The sequence below is a fragment of the Mirounga angustirostris genome, unplaced genomic scaffold (assembly GCF_029215605.1).
Source record: "Mirounga angustirostris isolate CCGP_5_RB_7025 unplaced genomic scaffold, mMirAng1.0.hap1 SCAF_10, whole genome shotgun sequence".
In the NCBI taxonomy this organism is placed as follows: domain Eukaryota; kingdom Metazoa; phylum Chordata; class Mammalia; order Carnivora; family Phocidae; genus Mirounga; species Mirounga angustirostris.
The window spans coordinates 29,304,821-29,324,363 of NW_026991718.1; the positions used below are offsets into that span (position 1 = coordinate 29,304,821).

The window sequence follows — 19,543 nt, forward strand, 5'->3', positions numbered from 1 at the left end:
GACAGCGAGAGAGGGAACACAAGCAGGGGGAGTGGGAGAGGGAGAAGCAGACTTCCGGCTGAGCAGGGAGCCCGATGCGGGGCTCAATCCCAGGACCCCGGGATCATGACCCGAGTCGAAGGCAGACGCTGAACGACTGAGCCACCCAGGCGCCCCAAGAGGTGCAATTTCTTAACTGGTAAACTCTACCATGGCAATTCTCAGGAATAACAGGAAAACAATGGGATAAATGCACAGATGCATACACACACACATACACATAACCTCTATGTAAGAAATATTCACCTGCTGATGGTTGTCAGTGATCTTTGAGTTCAGAAAAGTCCTGTAGGATTAGAGTAGGGAAGAGCAATTTAACTCTTTCTCTTCAGTTATGGAAGAAGCAACCAGGTGGAGGTGGCAAAGTCTTGGCTTTAGAGCCAGAGGGCCTGAGTTCAGGTCCTCCCTCTGCCACTTACTTGATACCTGAGCTTGAGCAAGTCAACTCACTTCTCTGAAATATAGAAACAATATACTTCTCAAGGTTTTGTACAGATCAAGTGAGAAAATGTGTATTAGAGTCCTTAGTGAACTAGAAATAGGTTATTTTTAGAGACACAAACTTTTGCAGCTGCCCAAAAGCTGTGTTGCCACAGATAGATGAACCTCCGCTATCCAAGCACTCCTTCCTCACTGTCCTTCCATGGCATATGGATAAAGGTATTGTCTCAAGCCTGGTCAGAAGGACCAAACTTCACAGACTTTTTGATGTGCTTACTGCTTGGGCTTGGAGTTACCTGTTGAGGCATGTGCTCTTTACTGGGTCTGTCTTTATAAACATTTTCCATCATATGTCTTATGTTTCCCTCAACTGTTGCTTGATATAGCCTTCTTGAGAAATCTTTCATGACCAGAGGAAAATATTTCTTTGACCCCCCACGGCTTCACAACTTGGCAAAAAGCTTGGCTCAGGTGAGAGTGTGGGACAGTGCTGGAATCAGAGTTCAAATCCAATGCCACCATGAACTAACGCTATAATTTCATCATCCCAGTGTTAGCTTGGCCACCATGGGTCCTCAAATGCCAGATTAAGCCTGTGTAAATACCAATTCTATAGTCTTTTTAGAAGTCTGGAGCATGCGCCATGATTTCTGGAGAATCTGCAGTGTACTTCCTCATGATTTCTCTACCTAGTCACTCCTGTGTTCCCATGGCCTTCCTGTTTTGCCCTGCCCTGTGACTCAGCTACTTTACTAACTCCTACAAGAAACTTCCCTGCATCTGAAGTTTTATCTATTTTGGAGTCTTTACTACAGATTTTCAAGGACCAACAGATGAGGTCACCTCATGGATCGTAAAATCTTCCACCAGCTCATTCTACCCTCACCCTCTCTCCCCTACCATCTCATGCCCCACCCACTCTCTCCTGAATAACAAGCCGATTTTATGGGTAGATGTTTCTCCTTGCCTCTCTGAAGAGTTCAGCCCACACACAGGCCCTTGGAAGCTCAGCCTCTAACCCAAGTAGGCTTATTAAGAAATTTCTTCTGAAAAAAACTAATGTGTAGTCCTGAAAAGAGTGCTAGCAAGAACACTTGTTGACTTCTTGGTTATGGCGGGATTATTAATTCATCTAATTCTCTCATGATTTGACCCTGCTTACCTCCCAGACTGCATCATAGACCCCTCTCTCCCTCATCCACTGTTCTCTATACACACTGGCCTCCTTTATGTTCTTCAAACCACCAAGCCCATTCCCACATCGGGGTTTTTGCCCTGGTTCTTCTTTCTGTCTGGAGGGTCCTTCTTCTAGACCTTTGCTGGCTGGCACCTTCTCATCACCAAGTACCAGTGGTAGGAGATTAAGTAGACAGGAGTACAGAGACCAATCCTTTAGGGCCTTGTAGAACATCTCAAGGAGCTTGGACATTATCCTAAGGGCAATAGGAAGCTAGTGAGGGTTTTAAGCAGGAGACTGATGAAATGTGATTACTTTTTTTTTTTTAAGGATCACACTGGCTGCACAATGGAGAAAGGACTGGGGCAAAGGGAAGGGCAACATGGAAGGAAGAAGACAAGATACGAGGCTATTATGTTAATAGTCCAGACAGGAAATGTTGGTGACTTGGACCAACATGGAGGTAGAGAGGAATAGCAGCTTCAGAAACAAAACTAATAAGATTTGCTAATGGACTGGTTTCATTCATTCACTCATTCAGGATTCTTTTTTTTATATATATTTTATTTATTTATTTGATAGAGAAAGACATAGAGGGCATATGCAAGCGGTGGGGAGGGACAGATGGGAAGGGAGAGAATCTCAAGCAGACTCCCTGCTGAACATGAAGCCTGCCATGGGGCTGGATCTCATGAACCTGAGATCATGACCTGAGCCCAAACCAAGAGTTGGATGCTCAACAGCCTGAGCTACCCAGGCGCCCCTCAGCAGACATTCTTGATTGGCAGTAAACAAAACAGAAATCCCTGCCTTTGTGGAGTATATATTCTAGTAGGTGAATGAAGATACAAGTGAAACTGGGACCTTGAAAAGTAGTAGCGTTTAAACAGATAAAAGGAAAAAGGGTTCCAGGTGTGAGAAATGATCCAAGCCAGGTTTGCAAGATAATATGCATTTGGAAAGTATCAGGAACTGTAGTGGCAAGCCCAGAAGTTCTGTGGAGGGGACTATGGAAAGGCCTTACAGGTTGTAGAATTTTTTCAGAGGCAGCAAAAAGGTATTGATGGGTTTTTACACAGAGATTCAAGGTAGTTGGAGGACTTTAAGAAAAATGGGAAAGAATGCTTTGCAAAAGAAGTCACTATAAAGGAAAGATTACCATGATTTGGTCACTGGGTGTCAGGATCAAGGAGAAGGAAATATTCATCTTCAAATTTTACTTAATGGTCTTTTTTTTTTTTTAAGATTTTATTTATTTATTTGAGACAGAGAGAATGAGAGAGAGAGAGAGAACACATGAGAGGGGGGAGGGTCAGAGGGAGAAGCAGGCTCCCTGCCGAGCAGGGAGCCCGATGTGGGACTCGATCCAGGGACTCCAGGATCATGACCTGGCCGAAGGCAGTCGCTTAACCAACTGAGCCACCCATGCACCCTTAATGGTCATTTTTATTTCATTAAATTTACATTTTTGTATAATTCTCTTAAAGTAGGATTTTGCTCTACTTCAATATCACAGTCTAACAAAATCAACTTTCATATCAAAACAACTTTGCATAAATGTTTTTATGTTATAACAATTCTTCCTCATAAGCAGCCAGGAGGCGAGCTTACAATGGCTTTCTCTGAATGGATTAGGAAATCTGTTTTCCAAAAGCAACATAGCCTGCCCGGGATCAGCAAAAAGACGAATGGAAAACAAGAAGTAGAGTCTTCCCTTTGATTTGGCCTGCTGCATCATTGGCTTATTGTATGTGACATCACCTGGTCTGAATACCCGTCACCTGATCCGCTATTAGATCAGGCAGGAGACCCAACCCAGGGTAGGAGCACACGCAGTGCTGCCTCTAAGATTCCAGTATTGCAGGAAATAGTGGCTCAGACACTACGGGTTTTGCCCACGGACCCTCTGAGATCCATACAGCAATCACAGGACCTCAGGGAGCAGCATCTAAAGGTCATCTTTTAGTTCTAACTATCCGGGTTGCAGATGATTCTCTTTTGCCTGTGGCTGGTGCCAAGGGCCTCTGGGAAGAAATCCTTGGTGGATTCTGCGATGCTCTGATGTTGACCTGTGTCATGAAAGTGATAGTGACCATGAGAAGGCAAGGCATCCTGTGAGGGAGAAGAAGAGCACATGGCCAAGGAACAGGTCTCTGTGCAAAGGTTCTACCCACGCAGCTCTGGGCAACCCCAGGATCTCTGGGCTCCCTAACTACCACGGTGACGACTCAGGAAGGAATGGGAGAGGCTCTTGCCTTGCTTTCTGAAAACGTTCCTGGCAGGAAACCTTTTGATGACTTCTAACTAAGTTGTCTCCTGAGGTTAATAGTGGGATATTCTTGAGCTGCCTTAATTTTGACTTGTTCTCTTAAAGAAGTCTTATTTCTGCACATCTGAGAAAACACCCAGAGAAAGGTGAAGGGAGACACGAAAATGAATCTGAGCAACAAAAGAGAAAGAAAAAGGAAAACCTAAGCTGTAGGATCGAATAGTTCAAAAGTGTTCAGAGGAAATGCAAAGAGAAATCACTTCGTTTGGGCCTTAAGTGGATGGAGGAAAGATTCTCAGAGGTTACAAGAAAACAGACGACTTCACAAACAACCAGGTGAATACTGGAAAGAACTAAACCGTGGTTTCCATACTCAAAGAAGAGTGGCCAAAAAGATGCAAATGGCTGCCACTTCCAGAGGCCGGATTCAGACATTACACTTTCCAGTGATTTTGGCAATTACTTTTAATTAGCTCACTCTCTCCAGCTTAATATTCTGTACAAATTTAACAAATATTTGACCTTTAGCCACACTTTGCCATTGCACCCTGTTTTTCCAAAGCACATGAGTGTATGTGCTTGATTTAATTTTTTCCCTGCTAGGGGTCCAGTTAAGTCACTGATTTTACTGATCGAACTGGGTGCGGTTAAAGCAGATCTCATTTAACTTACTTCCAGGCCTTTGTAAAAACTGAGACCAAACAAACAAACAAACACCCCTTAAGGGAAAGGGGAACTTGATTAGCAGGAAGCAAAATATTCCCATGTGACCTTTTCCCCCTTGTCTTTTTAAACCAACTATTTCATGGAAACCCCTTCCTGTACTGTGAATACCCTGAAGTCTTTCAGTAGCTTTGATCACTGTGTAACACTCATGCAATAAGCTTCTAGATTTCCCCCCCTTTTAACTTCTCCACTCCAGAAAATTTGGGTTGGCCTGCCAGGAGAGCCAAAACCTCTGGGAGCCAAAGTCACATCCACATTAAGTCCCAGTTCAGAGCCGGTCACCTCCTAGTTCAAATACCTGAGAACCAAGAAGGCAGGTCCATTTTGTGTCCAGGTGAAGGAGCAGATGCATTTGGGAGTGGGGGAGTGGCGTGCAGAAGGGAGGGGAGCTGAGCACGCCCAGTTACACCCAGGGAGCAATTAACTAATTTCAGGAGAGAAGACACTGGCGTCTTTAGGCCCCAAAGTGCCTTTTAAAAAAAAATAAATAAATATTCTAAGGCTCAAAATAGTAAATGCAGCCTTGAGTATCAGGATTGAAAAGAATAAAAGATAAAAGGAACACAGCTTTGGAGAGGAGGCCACCTGTGGTAGGGAGGAGAAAACGCGCAGGCTGCTCAGAGCACAGGGCTTGGCTTCTTAACTGAGACCACAAATTGTTTTAGCCTGCGATCAGACCTGCCCCCGCCCCCCACCCACCGCACCCAGGAGAAGGGCTTCCATGCTGGCCCAGCCCTGCATGGCCAAGATCGACTGGGAGGAGTGTTTAGGAAAAGAGCAGGAGTTCTAACTTCACTTCTCTCCGTAGTCTGAGTGAAACGCAACTCTGCTCTGTCCAGGTACATAAGGGTTAAAAAAAAAAAAAAAGAGTGTGCGTCTTGGATACAGCTGGAAGCCATTAACAACTCTGAGACCATCTCGGTAACCCAGTCAGAGGGTGGGTGGCCTGGCAGAGATCCTGGATCCCTGTGTGTAATCACGGACTCTTAGCACTGGGCGGGGCTTTATTTCTCCCTCCCACCCAATGCAGAAATCCCCTCTTCCACTGTTCAGTCCCTGCTCGCATGCTTCAGAGAATGCACTGCTTCAGGAGGCAGCCCCTTCCTTCAGGGGCAACCTCAGGCACTAGAAAGTTCTTCTTTGCAGAATTTGCCTCGGTAGAAAATTTCCCCTTTCGTTCTCGCTTGGCCGTCTGGTGTCATGGCACACAACAGTCCTACTTGGGAAGACAAGGACTCCTTTCCTCCTCCAGATTCTCACCTCCTCATGGACGAACAGCCCCGTCTGCCAGCCAGCCCTCACATCTGATGGTTTCTGGACTCTTCCTGAGCCTGCTTACTCTCTGAACTGTGCTCATGTTTCAGAGTCCCTTGTGAAGAAAGGGGCCCAGAACAGAAGACATTCCTAGCTACAAGGGCACCAGGATAGTATCGTCTAGGAGACCTTTCCCTTCAGGAGTTTTGAGGGCCATTTTTTCAGGAAAGACGCAGCAAGTCCCCCTTTCAGGTACTGCCACTAGACAATCTGTGCCACCTCATTCCCGGGCAAACTCTCAGCTCTAGAAGACTTGCCTGATGGACAGTGCTAGTCTGGCAATGGCTGCAACAAAGCCAAAAAGGAGAGAGGAAAGAATGAATTTCTTCTAGATGCTCCATGGGGGATTACCACGCTTTCCACCAAGTGTTGAGGGAGATGGGTAAAGATGGCTCTCATCTTGCCCTGGATCTAGGACCCGTTCTCTAGGACCTCAACCAAAGATCTCTTTCATTATCTGTCTCCCTGTCCAAAAACCTTCCATTGTGCCCCACCTCCTGAACAGAAGACAAGCACTGCCGCCTCCCTCACCTGGCCCAACACTCCCATTCTCCATCCTCCTGCCCGGCTCCAGCACAGGGCCTCTGAGGCAGCAGGCCAACCTGGTCCTGGCCTCCTGGCCCCCGGGCCCAGCCTCCCTCATTTACCCTTCCTGAAATGCCTTCCCTCTGTCCTGTAAGGTTGTCTGAGAGGTCCCTCTTTTCCTGGGCTAGCTCCTGAGCATCTGAAAAACCAGTGTTCTCCAGCCATGGGCTCAAGGTGACGTTTCTGACCCTTGGAGGTGGGTCTTTTCCCAGAGTTCTCCTCTTCAATTGTCTGGAGAAGCACAAGATTCCACCTCTGTTTCTGCTCTCAGCAGGTTAAACGCATCTGATGGTCATTGTTGTTCTTTTGGTCTGAGGAATGTCCTAATTATATCTTTGCTTTCATTATATGGAGAGGACCCAGGGTCAGCCCAGGCTCTGGCTTTTGGAGATTAAGTAAATGAACAGTTACGACCTAGCAGAGTCATCCCATGTATAAGCTGATACCACTAAGTGTAATTTTGACCTCATTTTGCTTTCCCAGCTGTGCCCCAGATCAACTGCGATGTCAAAGCTGGAAAGATAATCAATCTTGAGTTTGTTGTAAAATGTCCGGCAGGATGCCAAGACCCGAAATACCACGTTTATGGCACGGATATCTATGCATCCTACTCGAGCGTGTGTGGCGCCGCGATTCACAGGTGGGTACCTCCAAGCTACTTAACGAGCAGTCAGGCTGTGGGGAGGGAGCTCCCCGTGCAGGTTGCCTGACTGAGCAGGCAACACCGTACACATGTAACTGAGCATCCAGTACTTCTTGTGGCAACCCTACCCCATGGGATCACGCAGAAGCCATGCGTGGTCCCAGATCTCCTTCCACAGTGCTCCGTGGAAAGGACCGACTTCTCCCCGACCCTAAGGGGATGGGGAGGAGAATTCTACTCTCTCATGTTCATGACAAGGAAACCATAGTTCTCGGTGACATAAAGCATGTTTTTTCTCCCTGTATGTACTGAACGAGGAAATATTAGGGATGTGAGTAAGGAAGGCCTGGAAATTTGGAGAAGAAATGTCACAGCAGTGGTGATGGCCTGGAGACGAGTAGAACAGGAAAAGTGAGGAAGAGGGTGACAGGTGGTTCTGCTTGGGCAGCTGTTGGTTTGGGCTCCAGGAAGGAGGACAGGAAGTAGGACATGCTTTGAACTAAGTCACTGCCTAAATGAGGAGAGGCAGAAGTGACCTTCACAGAATCCTCAGACCTTTTTGCTTAGGCTGGGAGTCCCAACTCAGGAAGATGCGTGTCTACTTCCTATCTTTGATAATAAGGCTAAGAGTGTCCATGTCAAGCATCTCACTTATGTCACCGTATTTAATCCTCATGGTTCCCTATGCGGTAGCTACTACTGTTATCCACATCTTAAAGAGGAGAGAGACTGACTAGCTTTTCTAAGGCCACACTATTAACAAGTATCCAAGTGGGGACTCAAACCTAAGTCCAGTGCCCACGCTCCTAACCACCACTTTTGAGATGCTTTGGGACACGACTCCGGAATCAATGCTCAGCCACCAGATACTGGGCAAAGTTTCTGAAGTATTCGGGCTTCAGGATCTTTTTCCTTCTCTTTACTTGCACACCAGTCAGGTGATGGATCCATTTATCCCTGCCAGAGAGAGGGGGAAAGATGTAAAATTTACTCCCTCTTCAGGTGTCTCGTCAGTGGCTTCTCAGAAATTTGGGGAAGCAGCAAGAACGAAGTCTATGTGTAAACTGAGATTTAAGAATTACTAGCAGAGTCTGTTTGCCGTCCTCCTCACCGCAGCTGTGGAGGGCTGATGAGCTTGACTGATTTTCCAACGGGAGCAGGACTCTGAAGGCTCTATTATGGAGAAGTAGGGAAACATTCAAGAAGAACTATACCAAACCCTGTTTCTTAACCCCAGACTGTAGAAAAAATATTTTGCTTTCACTCTGAAAGAAATTTCATGCATAAAGGAAAGAGGTACACAAATCTACCCATACATGCGTGTGCACGAATACACACATGCCTGCTCCCACACATATGTTTGCACACATGTGCATGCTCACATGCATCCTTACACATGTGTGTGCGTGCCCGAACAGCATCCACACCATGAGCACTCTCCAGTCCGTGTCTATGTGGACACTGATGTCTGTTGCAGGGGCCGAGCCTGTCTTAAGGTCACCTATATTTTTCCAGCTGGGACCCAAAATGGTTGGCACTTGCTTTCTCTGTCCCTTGCTGGCTCTGTCTTGCCTTTCTGTGTTTCCCAGGCAGGTCAGAGTCGCATGAGTTAATCCAGCCTCACAAAGATGCCGTCATAATCACAGTAATCCCTTGCACTGTGATTCTCTCCTTCTAGCATCATCGCAACCCCACGAGGCTGCTGTTAACATTCCCATTTGTTAGAAGAGGGGCTGAGAAATAAGGAAGCTAATTCAATGGCTAGTTAGTTGCACATTCAGGATTAGAGCTCATGTTCCGGGACTTCCAGTCCAGAGCCCAAGCGACACATTTACATAAGAACAGGGGAGCCCCAGTACTGCTTAATATACAAAGGGAAGTGGATGCAGACTTTGGACCAGTAAGAGTCGGAACGGCTTTATGATGGATGGACACACCACCAGGGACAAAATAAGAAGGGTATTGACAAGGACCAGGACTCGGCAATCCCAGCATTTGGACTGGGGTGTAGGAACTCGTGGAGAGACTGTAGAGGAGGGTAGAGGGGTGGAGAAGAACTTGAATGTTTCAAAAAAACAAGATTTGCTACTTGAGCAACCAAGTGCCCTTTGAAACTTCCTGGACCAGCGTCTGATCTAGTGGGAAACTCTATTCAGAAAGAAGTATCACTGTCCATGAGAAGGATGAATAGAGGTTTTAAGGGAGAACAGATAGGAATTTTGGATACTCTCAGTTGTTTTTTTTCACACACAGAACAAGTCTGTTTTCAGAAGGCAGGATTCAAGACAGAGAACTTGAGTAGAAAGTACACACGGGGCCTCCAATATTGGCCTGTCAGAGCCCCCCATGATCAGAACTGGGAGGCTGGAGAGAGCACACTTTGGTTCAGACATTCAGATTAGCTTTAGGATTTAATATTCATACAATATATCATAATCAGATGTCTTATTATGAGTGATTCCCTCGATTCTTTCAAACCAAAGGGATGATGAATGTATTTGAGGCATCATATTTTGGCTCAGTCTTGTCCTGAATCAACCTCTGTATTTAGAGTGGGACCAAGTGCTGGGGAGAAGGAAGATTTCTCCCCAGTGGGGCGATGAGGGGGCAACCCCCATGCAGAGCACTCTTCATGCTGATTTCTGACCAGAAGCCTACCCTGAGAATGGCACTTGTTCAAATCCCAGCCCTTTTCTCCGAACCATGCAGCTGACCCTCAGCTGAGCCCAGGCCCCTGGCACCGGGGTCAGGGAGGACAGGAATCTGAAGGCTATGTCTAGCATCAAGCAGGGCATCTGAGGATGCAAAGAAGTGAAACCGGTTTTTGCTCTTTCAGAGAATATATATGAGGTGCCTATCCCTGAGTGAGGATAGAAATGAGGTCACATTTACATAAATTCTCCAAAGTACCATGGCTCCTATCTGCTTCCTAAGTGAAACCACAGCCTCTTGCAGACTCTCTCCCTCCTCCAGTGTCTCCTCCAGTGGTCGAGTCTCTGGTGCATTCCACCTCCATGGACTGCCGTTGGCATCTGGAGTTTATAGACCACTGACCTCCCCAGCATCTACCCTTCTCTAGAACATCTGAGAAGATCCACATCCTCCAGTTAAGTCCATCCTCAAGATGAGGCATCCCTCTTGCCTGCAATAGAGAAATCTCATGAGCACACCATAGTTCCGTCCTGCACCTTCCCTGAAGGCTGGGTTTTCAGTCTCACATCACCCTCAGATGGGGCGTCAGCAGCCCTGTCCAGCTTGAGAAGCCCCTGGGCCCTTCCCATTTCCTCAAACAGCCTGAGGGAAGCTCACCACAGGCCCCCCTCCCCCCTCACTGCGAATGGCCCCTGACGTGCTTCGGACTTCACTTCAACAGGAGACCAAGTGCCCCCACACACATTTCCTCAATACAATGGACTATGAAACTGAGGGCCGAATAATTTCCTGGGAGGGAAAGAAAAAAGCTGTTATTTCTATCTTCCCCATTAATTATAAGTAAAGGGAGCAGGGGATATATATTCTTTTTTTCAAATAAATAGAATGTTCAGCCTACACAAGGGCCGTGCTTGTCAATGTTGAATGGCCAGATCCCCCAAAGCAGGGGTAGTGCTGAGTTACCAATTTCAGGGGTTTAAATCCTCCCACCGTGGCTGATTTCAAGCTACTGTGTGAAGTGAACCAATTCTCACAATCCTGGAAAGTTAACAGTTGGCTTTCATAAGCCCTTGTGGGTGGCATCCACACTCCACCGACAGGCCTTCCAACGCACGCAGAAGGATAAAATACTGTCTTTTCCCTAAGAAAAACGTCTAATCTAGTTGGGAGACAAAAATCAACTCAAGAAATGTTTAGGAAATCGCACAAGACCAAATAAAATCAGAGTCTGGGTTGTGAGACAAGAGTCTGAGGCATCGTTAGGAAGGGATGGAGCCAAGTCTTTTCAGAATCTCTGTGGAGAAGAAAGTGTTGGGCCTCGTCAGGCAGAAGTGGGAGCTGGTTTTCCAGAGGGAAAGAGCAGCATGAACAAGACGCGTGAGTGGAAACCATGTGCTCTGTTGGGGGCGCTGAGACCAGCCTGGCTGCACCTGGGAGACCTGAGCTAACGGATTCTGAGCTCCCAAGAGAAAAGAGAGGGCAGGGTCACAAAGATTTGGAAAGATGACCCTCAAAAGATAAATGAAAATCTCTCCAGGTCAGAATAAAAAAAAAAAAAAAAGATTTGGAAAGATGAGGAGTTGGCATCAGGAGGTACCCGTGCTTTCGGACTCTGAGGGGCCACTGTGACCAAGTGGGACAAACCCAGGATTCCAGGTCAGCTAGACCTGGGTTCAAATCCCTCCCTTGCAATTTAACCAGTTACAAAATCTGGACTGAGTCACTCCACTGGTCCAAGCCCGATTCTGGGAAATGGGAACAATAGCACCACCTTCCCTCTGCAACTCACAGGTTTGCCGGGAGGAGCCGGTGAGAAACCTCACACAGGGATGATTTTAAAGCAATTACGTGCTCTATATGTCAAGTACTATTATCGCTTTCCTTCCTTCCGGGTCACTGAGCAGTTGAGTGTTGAAAGTTCTTGACTTGTGAAGGTGGGAGGGCAGGAAACGGCAGCTCTCATTCCTGGAGGGGAGGGAGGGTGTTGATGAGAACAAATCTAAGTGTGTTTTTAGCTGCCTGTGTGCTACAAATCACAGATACCCACGGGAGCCATTTTAGGCTCTGGGGCAAAGAAAGGACAAGGGGAGGGGATGCTGAGGAACCAGAATGGAGGCCTTGCTTCACGTGCAAGCGAAGAGGTAGATACGTCAGTCTCTGTCACATCAGGATCTAAAATCTTCAAAATCGTAGAAATTAAAGAAACGATTTCTAGGAGGGAGTCTTTTTCATGAGTTCAGTTTAGCTGCACACCTCCCTTCCCTGGCCCAAAATAAAAGGAATAATGTGTTTTGCAAAATGTCATGGCCACCCTTCAAAGTAGCGGGAGTCATTCTGCCGTGTCATGACACCAAATTAGAAATGGTCAGGAAGGACGTTTTACTTAAAAGAACGAACTAGTGGGGATGAGGAAACCAAGGAAAAGAAATCTGAGGCACGGTGGCAAAGAGAAATTGCTGCCTAACGGAACAACCAGGTCCTGATAATAAGAAAGAGGATGTCCGACCTCAAGCTCAGATGCTGGGCCATGCGATGGAGGCACCCTTCTTGGGGGGTGGGCGGCAAGTCAGGGTAAACCTCATCTTAATCTCCCTGCTTTCCTATCTTTCAGTAAAGACAGAGGCTGGTTTGATGGTCGGTTGATTGCGTCAAACGGTGTTTTTCTGTTCTTCACATTTTTGTTTCTCTTCATAGTGGCGTGCTTGATAATTCAGGAGGGAAAATACTTGTCCGGAAAGTCGCTGGACAATCTGGCTACAAAGGGAGTTACTCCAATGGTGTGCAGTCATTGTCGCTGCCACGCTGGAGAGAGTCCTTCATTGTCTCAGGTAGGCCCGTGCTCTGGGGAGGCCCCGCCATGCCCGGCGCTTGGCCTAAGTGACCTCACGGGATGAAGTGTGCTCCTTTCAATGTTCTGTTGGCTTTAGTGCGTGGCCCGACTCATTTCATCAAAATCTGAAGCATCAGCTCTTCCGATAATTAGGATCATGAAACAATAAATTATAATGATGGTGATAAATCACTACAAAGTCTGGAAATATTAAAAGGCTCCAATTGCTCATTTTAAACACACTGCAGCTACCCATAAATCCAGTCAAACTTTTAATGAAGTGAATTACATTTAATAACTTGGGTTCTTTTTAACTATTCCTTTAGTGAGGCCAAATAGGTCTCATATCCGGATCCTCATTTCTTGATATTTCTGGCAAATGGATAGGGATATAGGCTCTTAGAGAACCAAGCTACTATTTTGAGATTTCTTTTTGTTTAATTAATTGTTTCACTAGTCAGTTCTTGCTCTCTAGCTCCTTAGGATTTTTGCAGACAATCATTTTCACTCTTTACTTCTCTCTTCCAATGAGGTGATGTCAGTGAGCTAATGACTAGTGTGATTTCACAGTGAAAAGGTAACCAAGTATCTATTATCATGACCTGCCCTTGCCTATTTTTGTGACATTCCCCCAACCTAACCTTTTATTTTGAATTTTAATTGAAAGAAAAATCAAAAGAACACTACAATGAATACCCACATTCCCTTCACCTAGCAACATTTGCTTTATCTATCTACCTATCATTTATTTTATTTTGTTCTAATCCCTGTGAAAATAAGCCGCAAGGCATCATGACACTTCATCTCTCAATACTTCAGCACACACCTGGTAAAAACAAGAATATTTTCCTAAATAACCACATTACCGGGGCGCCTGGGTGGCTCAGTTGGTTAAGCGACTGCCTTCGGCTCAGGTCATGATCTCAGGGTCCTGGGATCGAGCCCCACATCGGGCTCCCTGCTCGGCGGGAAGCCTGCTTCTCCCTCTCTCACTCCCCCTGCTTGTGTTCCCTCTCTCACTGTCTCTCTCTCTGTCAAATAAATAAATAAAATCTTTAAAAAAAAAAATAACCACATTACCAATACCACCCCTAAAAAATTAACACTGATACAATAATGTTATCTAACAAATAGTTCTTATTCAATTATATCCGGTTATCCTAAAATAGTCTTCATAGCAAGTTGTTCCTCTTCTTAGTCCTCCTCCTCTCTCCTTCCCTCCCCTTCCTCCCTCCCTCCTTCCCTCCCTCTCCCTCTCTCTCTCTCTTTCTTTCTGATCCACAGTCTAATAAAAACCATCCATTGCATTTGGTTGGCACATCTGTTTACTCTCTTTTAATCTAGAATGAGCTACCACCACACCACCTTTTTTGGTCATGAATGGCAATGACATTTTTGAAGTCCCAGCCAGTTGTCTAGTGCTGTGTCTCACAAACATGTCCAGCTATTTCCTCATGATTGGATTCACGTTAACTACTTTGCCAAGGGTCCTACCTAGGTAGTATCCTAGCCTATCCATTCTGCCGTATCACAGTGGCCCTCTCAGGAGGCACAATAATGCCAGTTTGTCCAGTCGTTGGTGATGCTACAGTTGACTGGTTGGATACATTACAATCTCCCTCCATGGTAAAGATACCTTGTAATTAATAAGTAATCTGTAGGGTGATACTTCCAAACAGCATGAATAACTCATTCCCCAACAAATTCACCTAATGGTTTTAACATCTGTCGGTGATCCTTGCAGTAGCAAGAACTGCACTAGAAATTAAAAAATTATGATTGTTCTAATCCCGTCATTCCTTCCACATTTATTAGCAAGTATTCTTATATAAAGAAGAGGGGTATTTCCCCCTCTCTACACCTATTTTTTCAAGTACCACTATGGACTCATGGATTGTTTTCGAAAATATGTTATAATCCATTATTATCATTATTCTTTTTGGCACTCAGATTTTCCAAGTTTGGCCAGTGGGAGCCCTTCAGGCTTTTTTTTTTTTTTTTTTTTGACAAGTCCTGATTGGTGTTTGAGCACAACACAGTGTCCTGTCACCATCTTATACTCGCCTTACTCTGGGCCTTGAATCTCCCATTTTCTTCAAAAAGGCTTCACGTGATTTTAAATAGATTCTAACAAAGCTTCCTGGCACCCCAACAAGATTAGGAGCCGTGTCACTCTCCTGAGAAACCACCTATGGAAGGACCAATTAAAGCAAGGAGGGGAGAAATATTTTGTAACATAGTAGATCTTCTAGTCTAGGTAGTTTTCTGGTACCTTTATGTGTCCCAAGCCCCAACTCCTACTACCCTCCATGGACCAGAGTTTTAACAGAACTACAAAGAGACCTTTTAGGGTTCTTCACAACTTGAGCAGTCCCTGCTTCCTCTTGCCTGCAGAATTCTGCACACCCAGGGCTCAAATTAAATGGGTTTCTATGCCAGATAGTGGAAAGTCATCAAACATCTGAGAGAATGCAGAATAGGGGCCATATGAAAATGCTAATATCTAGAATCCAAATGTGTCAAATATAGAGAGAAATATAATCTCTACATAGGTGTTTACCAAGTTGCTCCTGGCTAAGTAAGAATGTTTCAATCTTAAGTGCATAGCCTGCAATTCAAGAATCCCAACAGAGGTTTAAAAAGAAAAATTAACTCCAAGAGAGTAGAGATGTTTCGAGTTTTGTAAATGAAAATCAGTCTGCTGAGATTATTCCCTATAAATCTCAACTTCCGTGTCCCCTCATTTCACGTAGTGACATTTAACCAAAACGCTTCTTGCCAATTATAACAAACGTGTGCTTCTGCAACGGCTAGGAGCCTCTTCCGAATGGGTGAACAGGGAGAGCTCATTGCAGCATAAGGGCATTGACTGGCCAGTAGCCAAGGCTTGTTCCCCACTATCTGGGGGCTCAAGTTTAGCTGGATTGGGTCCGAATCCTCCTCTGAGGGCTCAGGTGCCTCCGTGACCTCTCTCTAGGTTTTTATTTCTAATTTTCACAGATCACTGTGCTTTTAGTTAATTCACTTTGGCGGGCGGGGACGGGAGCAGGACCTGGGATGTGCATTTTTGGTCAGCACAATCTTTTGACAGTCCAGGGATAGGCAAGGTCAGAGAGGGACCTCCTAATACGGCCCATTTGTTCTTTGATCCACATTTCAGAAAACTGAGCTCATGTTCCTTTTCCTTCTGAATAGAAGCAGAAAGAACCAGAGGATTTCAGATGCAAGAAGAGTAAACAGAGGGAGATGATGTCTCTGCAGTGCGCTCTGTTGATAAAGTGAGGCCTGCAGCCATGGGGCCCTCCTTGGGTCCGAAAGAACCTCAATCACTGTCGTTTGGAGGCGGCCCAGACAAGGGTGGGGGACCTGGAAATGCCAAGCTCTGTTCCCCCGGGGCTGGCGGGGGGGACTTGAATGAGATGAAATAACTCCATAAGCCCAAACATTTTGCCTCATCACCACTTTGAGTGATATTTATAGGTAATGTCAGCATAGAATCTTCACATCTCTCTGGTAACATATAGTTCCAAAAGAGTTCAACTCTTTTTTTCATTAGATCCCTACAACCTAATGTAGTAAATTGGCCTATATCGTTGTCCATATTTCCCGAATGAGAAAAATGAGAGTCTCAGTGATTGAGGCAGCTAATTAATGGCAAATTGGAACAGAAACCTAGAGGTTCTTATTCCCAATGCCAGGCCCTTTCTGAGCCCCTGTCATTCCGTCTGCTTCCTGACTCTGCAATCCCTTGTATCAATAGGGCTTTTGGCAAAATCGTGCTCTAGATTCTGTTCCACCCCTCAGGCTCTCCATACAACACTCCTCACTGTCTCCTCCCCAGGCCTATCCTATAAAACTACTTCCTTAGATTGTACATTAAAATTCTTTCCTTATCAGATGTAAATATTAGATAACAGGTGAGACCCCTCTGAGTTGTAACAGAGATCTAAGCATTAAGGTATTCCTTTTCTGAATAAATACTTATTGAGCATCTCCTACATTGCAGACACTGCTCTAGATGCTGATCCAACAGTTACCAAGTGAGACGGATCCCCCACCTTCGGGGGTGAGGGGAGGCTTCTGTATCCCAACTGACACTTTCCATCTCATTGTGGAGCAAAACTCCTGTGGTGGAATGTCAGGCATCATTTCCTGGTGGAGGGAGGCTTTGTAGACTGCAGCCTTCTCAGGCAATTTTCAGTCCTATCAGGCTTGGTACCTCCTTATCCAGCCCCGATCACCTGATCGTTTTTCTTTTTTATGCCTCCCTTGTTGCCCTGATACATATTAACATTTCTTCTCCTCATCTGGCCTCTAAACTCTCTTTCCCTAGGTGGGCAACAAATGCTTATTTTGAAACCTACTTTTAGGTTTCTCTAGTGCCATGGAATTCAAATGGATCCCACTGGGTCCGTGAAAGGGAAAGAGAGCTATTCTGCAAGGCTAGCCTGTGACCAGAGCTCTGGGGCGTCCAGAAGGAGAGCGTGGGGAGTGTTTTTACATCCATCTACTGACCTAATTCAACATTCAACACCACATGTATGAAAACCTTAGCTTATATGTCACATCTTCATGAGCAGAATAAGGGTTACTAATGGGAACTCTGAGTCATGGACATTTTATTGCTTCCTTTCTAATATTAATAAAACACAAGCTCTATAGGAAAACAAAACATCTCTTGACTTTCTTATTGTAATCAACAATTCACCGGGGGGGGGAGGGGAGACTGATGGATTTATTGAACTCCAGAGAGATAAATAGGAAGGAGGGAATCAACTTACCAGAACAGAACCATCTAAAACTTCTAGCTCTAGAAATAAATCATTTTTTTCCTTTTTTTTTTCTTTTTTGCAGAAAGTAAACCCCAAAAGGGTGTAACCTACCCATCGGCTCTTACATATTCATCAACGAAAAGCCCCCCTGCCAAAACAGGCAAGTGTTCACGTGTGATTTCATCTAAACCTTCCGAGTTTATAAACACGTGTTTTAGGAGGTAGTATAGAAATTAACATCTTAACTGGTCAAGCTCCATTGACTCCGGCAATATTATAACAGGTGCCAAGAACATGGGCACAGAAATCAAGGGGATCAGATGGCTAGGCTGAAGGATGATGCTTGGTTTTGGGTTTTGTTTTTGCAATTCCAAGATGACATCTATGTTTGTGTCATTTGCATTCAGGATGACGGCTGCCTTAGATTGTACTGTATTGTTGCTTTAGAAGATGACAGGTCAGGGGTGCCTGGGTGGCTCAGTCAGTTAAGCGTCTGCCTTCGGCTCAGGTCATGATCCCAGGGTCCTGGGATCGAGCCCCACGTCCGGTTCCCTGCTCTGTGGGGAGCCTGCTTCTCCCTCTCTCTCTGCCTGCCGCTCTGCCTACTTGTGCTCTCTCTATCTCTCTGTCAAATAAATAAAATCTTTAAAAAAAAAAAAAGAAGAAGATGACAGGACATTCTGTCTAGAAATGTCCCCTGGCCGCTGAGAGGGAAAACGCTGTCTCTGCTCAAGTAGGAAATGAAGGGAAGCAACGGGGATGGTGTGGTGTATGTGTTCACAGAAAGCAACTCATGGAAATACCCCAAGCCAAAGATACACTGTTTATGAGGTTGTGTGGATCCAGCTTCCTGTGAACCACAAACGGAGTACAGGTGGACCGCAGACAAGGAAAATACCTTTTCCTAGGTTTCTGTGTTAAAGCGGGAGCTGAGCTATGCATTATTGTCTTTGGGGGCACTTTGATTTCCCACACAAAGAGAAAGGATAAACATCCCTTTCCAACATACACATAAAAGGGATACTTGGGGTCTCGCCCAGCTTCTAGAGGAACTGCTCCTTAAAATTATAGTCTCATTAAAGAGTAAGCTTTCACCAGTTCAAATAAAAAAATCCCAGTGAGAACCGTAAAAAGGTGGCCCCCTTTGTGGCTACCCAAATGATAAAATTCCTACAGAAAGTGGGGGAAGCAGATGAGATGAAGACGTGAGGGCCAGCAGTTGGTTCCTCCGGTCTTGGCATGCCCCTATAAAATGCTTCTTAATCCGTCCAAGACTGTGAGTTAACAGGTAAATCAGGTTAGGATGACCCCCTCAAAGCATAATAACCTTCTTCCACAGGAAAATATCTCACTCAAAAAAGTAGAAAGCACCTTCAAAAAATAAAAATCAAAAGCATCTCGATTTGCCTGGTGCAGCTCCTGTGGAGGATGGACATTCCTAAGACTTAAATGCTGTTTCCCCAGGCAGTTAGCAACCATCATGCAGGCAGCTGTTACTTGGCTAGAGTCTCAGGCTACTCTGAGCTAAATACAAACAGGTAAGTGTTGGTTTGTAGAAGCTCATCAAACCCAAGAAGGCACGTTGCTGGCGTTACAGTAAAAGAAAAAGGAAAGTAAATCTTTATTAGAGGCTGCTGAGCAAGAGTGGCAGGAGAACCCCCCTCCTGGTTCCCTTTGGTCATCGGCCCAGCCCCTCCCTCCGGAGGCAAATCAAGCTGAAGTTTATGATGATATGTTTGATTTCCTAAGAACCTCCTGCCCTCGCTGTCTATCCCCACCAAGACCACCCCCTGCCCCGGTCTTGAGAGTAAGACAGTTTCCACCAGAACTCTACAGTGGTCTTGGGCCACCCTCTGATGGGAACCACGTTCAGGAATCTTGAGGCTATTTGTGACTTGCCTTCCACTTTGTTCCCCTTTTGAGGAAAAACATACAGAATTTGGAATCAAACAAATGTGGGTCCAAATCCTGGCTCTGCTACCTTATGTACATTCCTTGACCTCTTGGAATACATGGGAATTCTTGGATTGGCTTCCAGGATTGTGTTTAATATCAAATGTGAATGCTTATGTAAAAGAGGCTGTCACAGTTGTCT

The 19,543-nt window shown here is 45.5% G+C and overlaps 1 protein-coding gene across 3 annotated transcripts in view; it reads left to right on the plus strand.

The window, feature by feature from the left end:
* VIT (vitrin) overlaps positions 1 to 19,543 on the plus strand; it is a 102,018-nt gene that overhangs the window by 36,760 nt on the left and 45,715 nt on the right. For 2 of the 3 annotated variants that reach the window (XM_045884408.3, XM_045884409.3), the window contains exons 4-6: positions 7,035 to 7,191; positions 12,541 to 12,674; positions 17,531 to 17,608. In XM_045884408.3, coding sequence (XP_045740364.1) covers positions 7,035 to 7,191; positions 12,541 to 12,674; positions 17,531 to 17,608 — 369 coding nt within the window. Of the gene's footprint in view, positions 1 to 7,034; positions 7,192 to 12,539; positions 12,675 to 15,871; positions 16,034 to 17,530; positions 17,609 to 19,543 lie in introns of those variants that run through there. The other variant, XM_064572110.1, reaches the window with a different exon arrangement.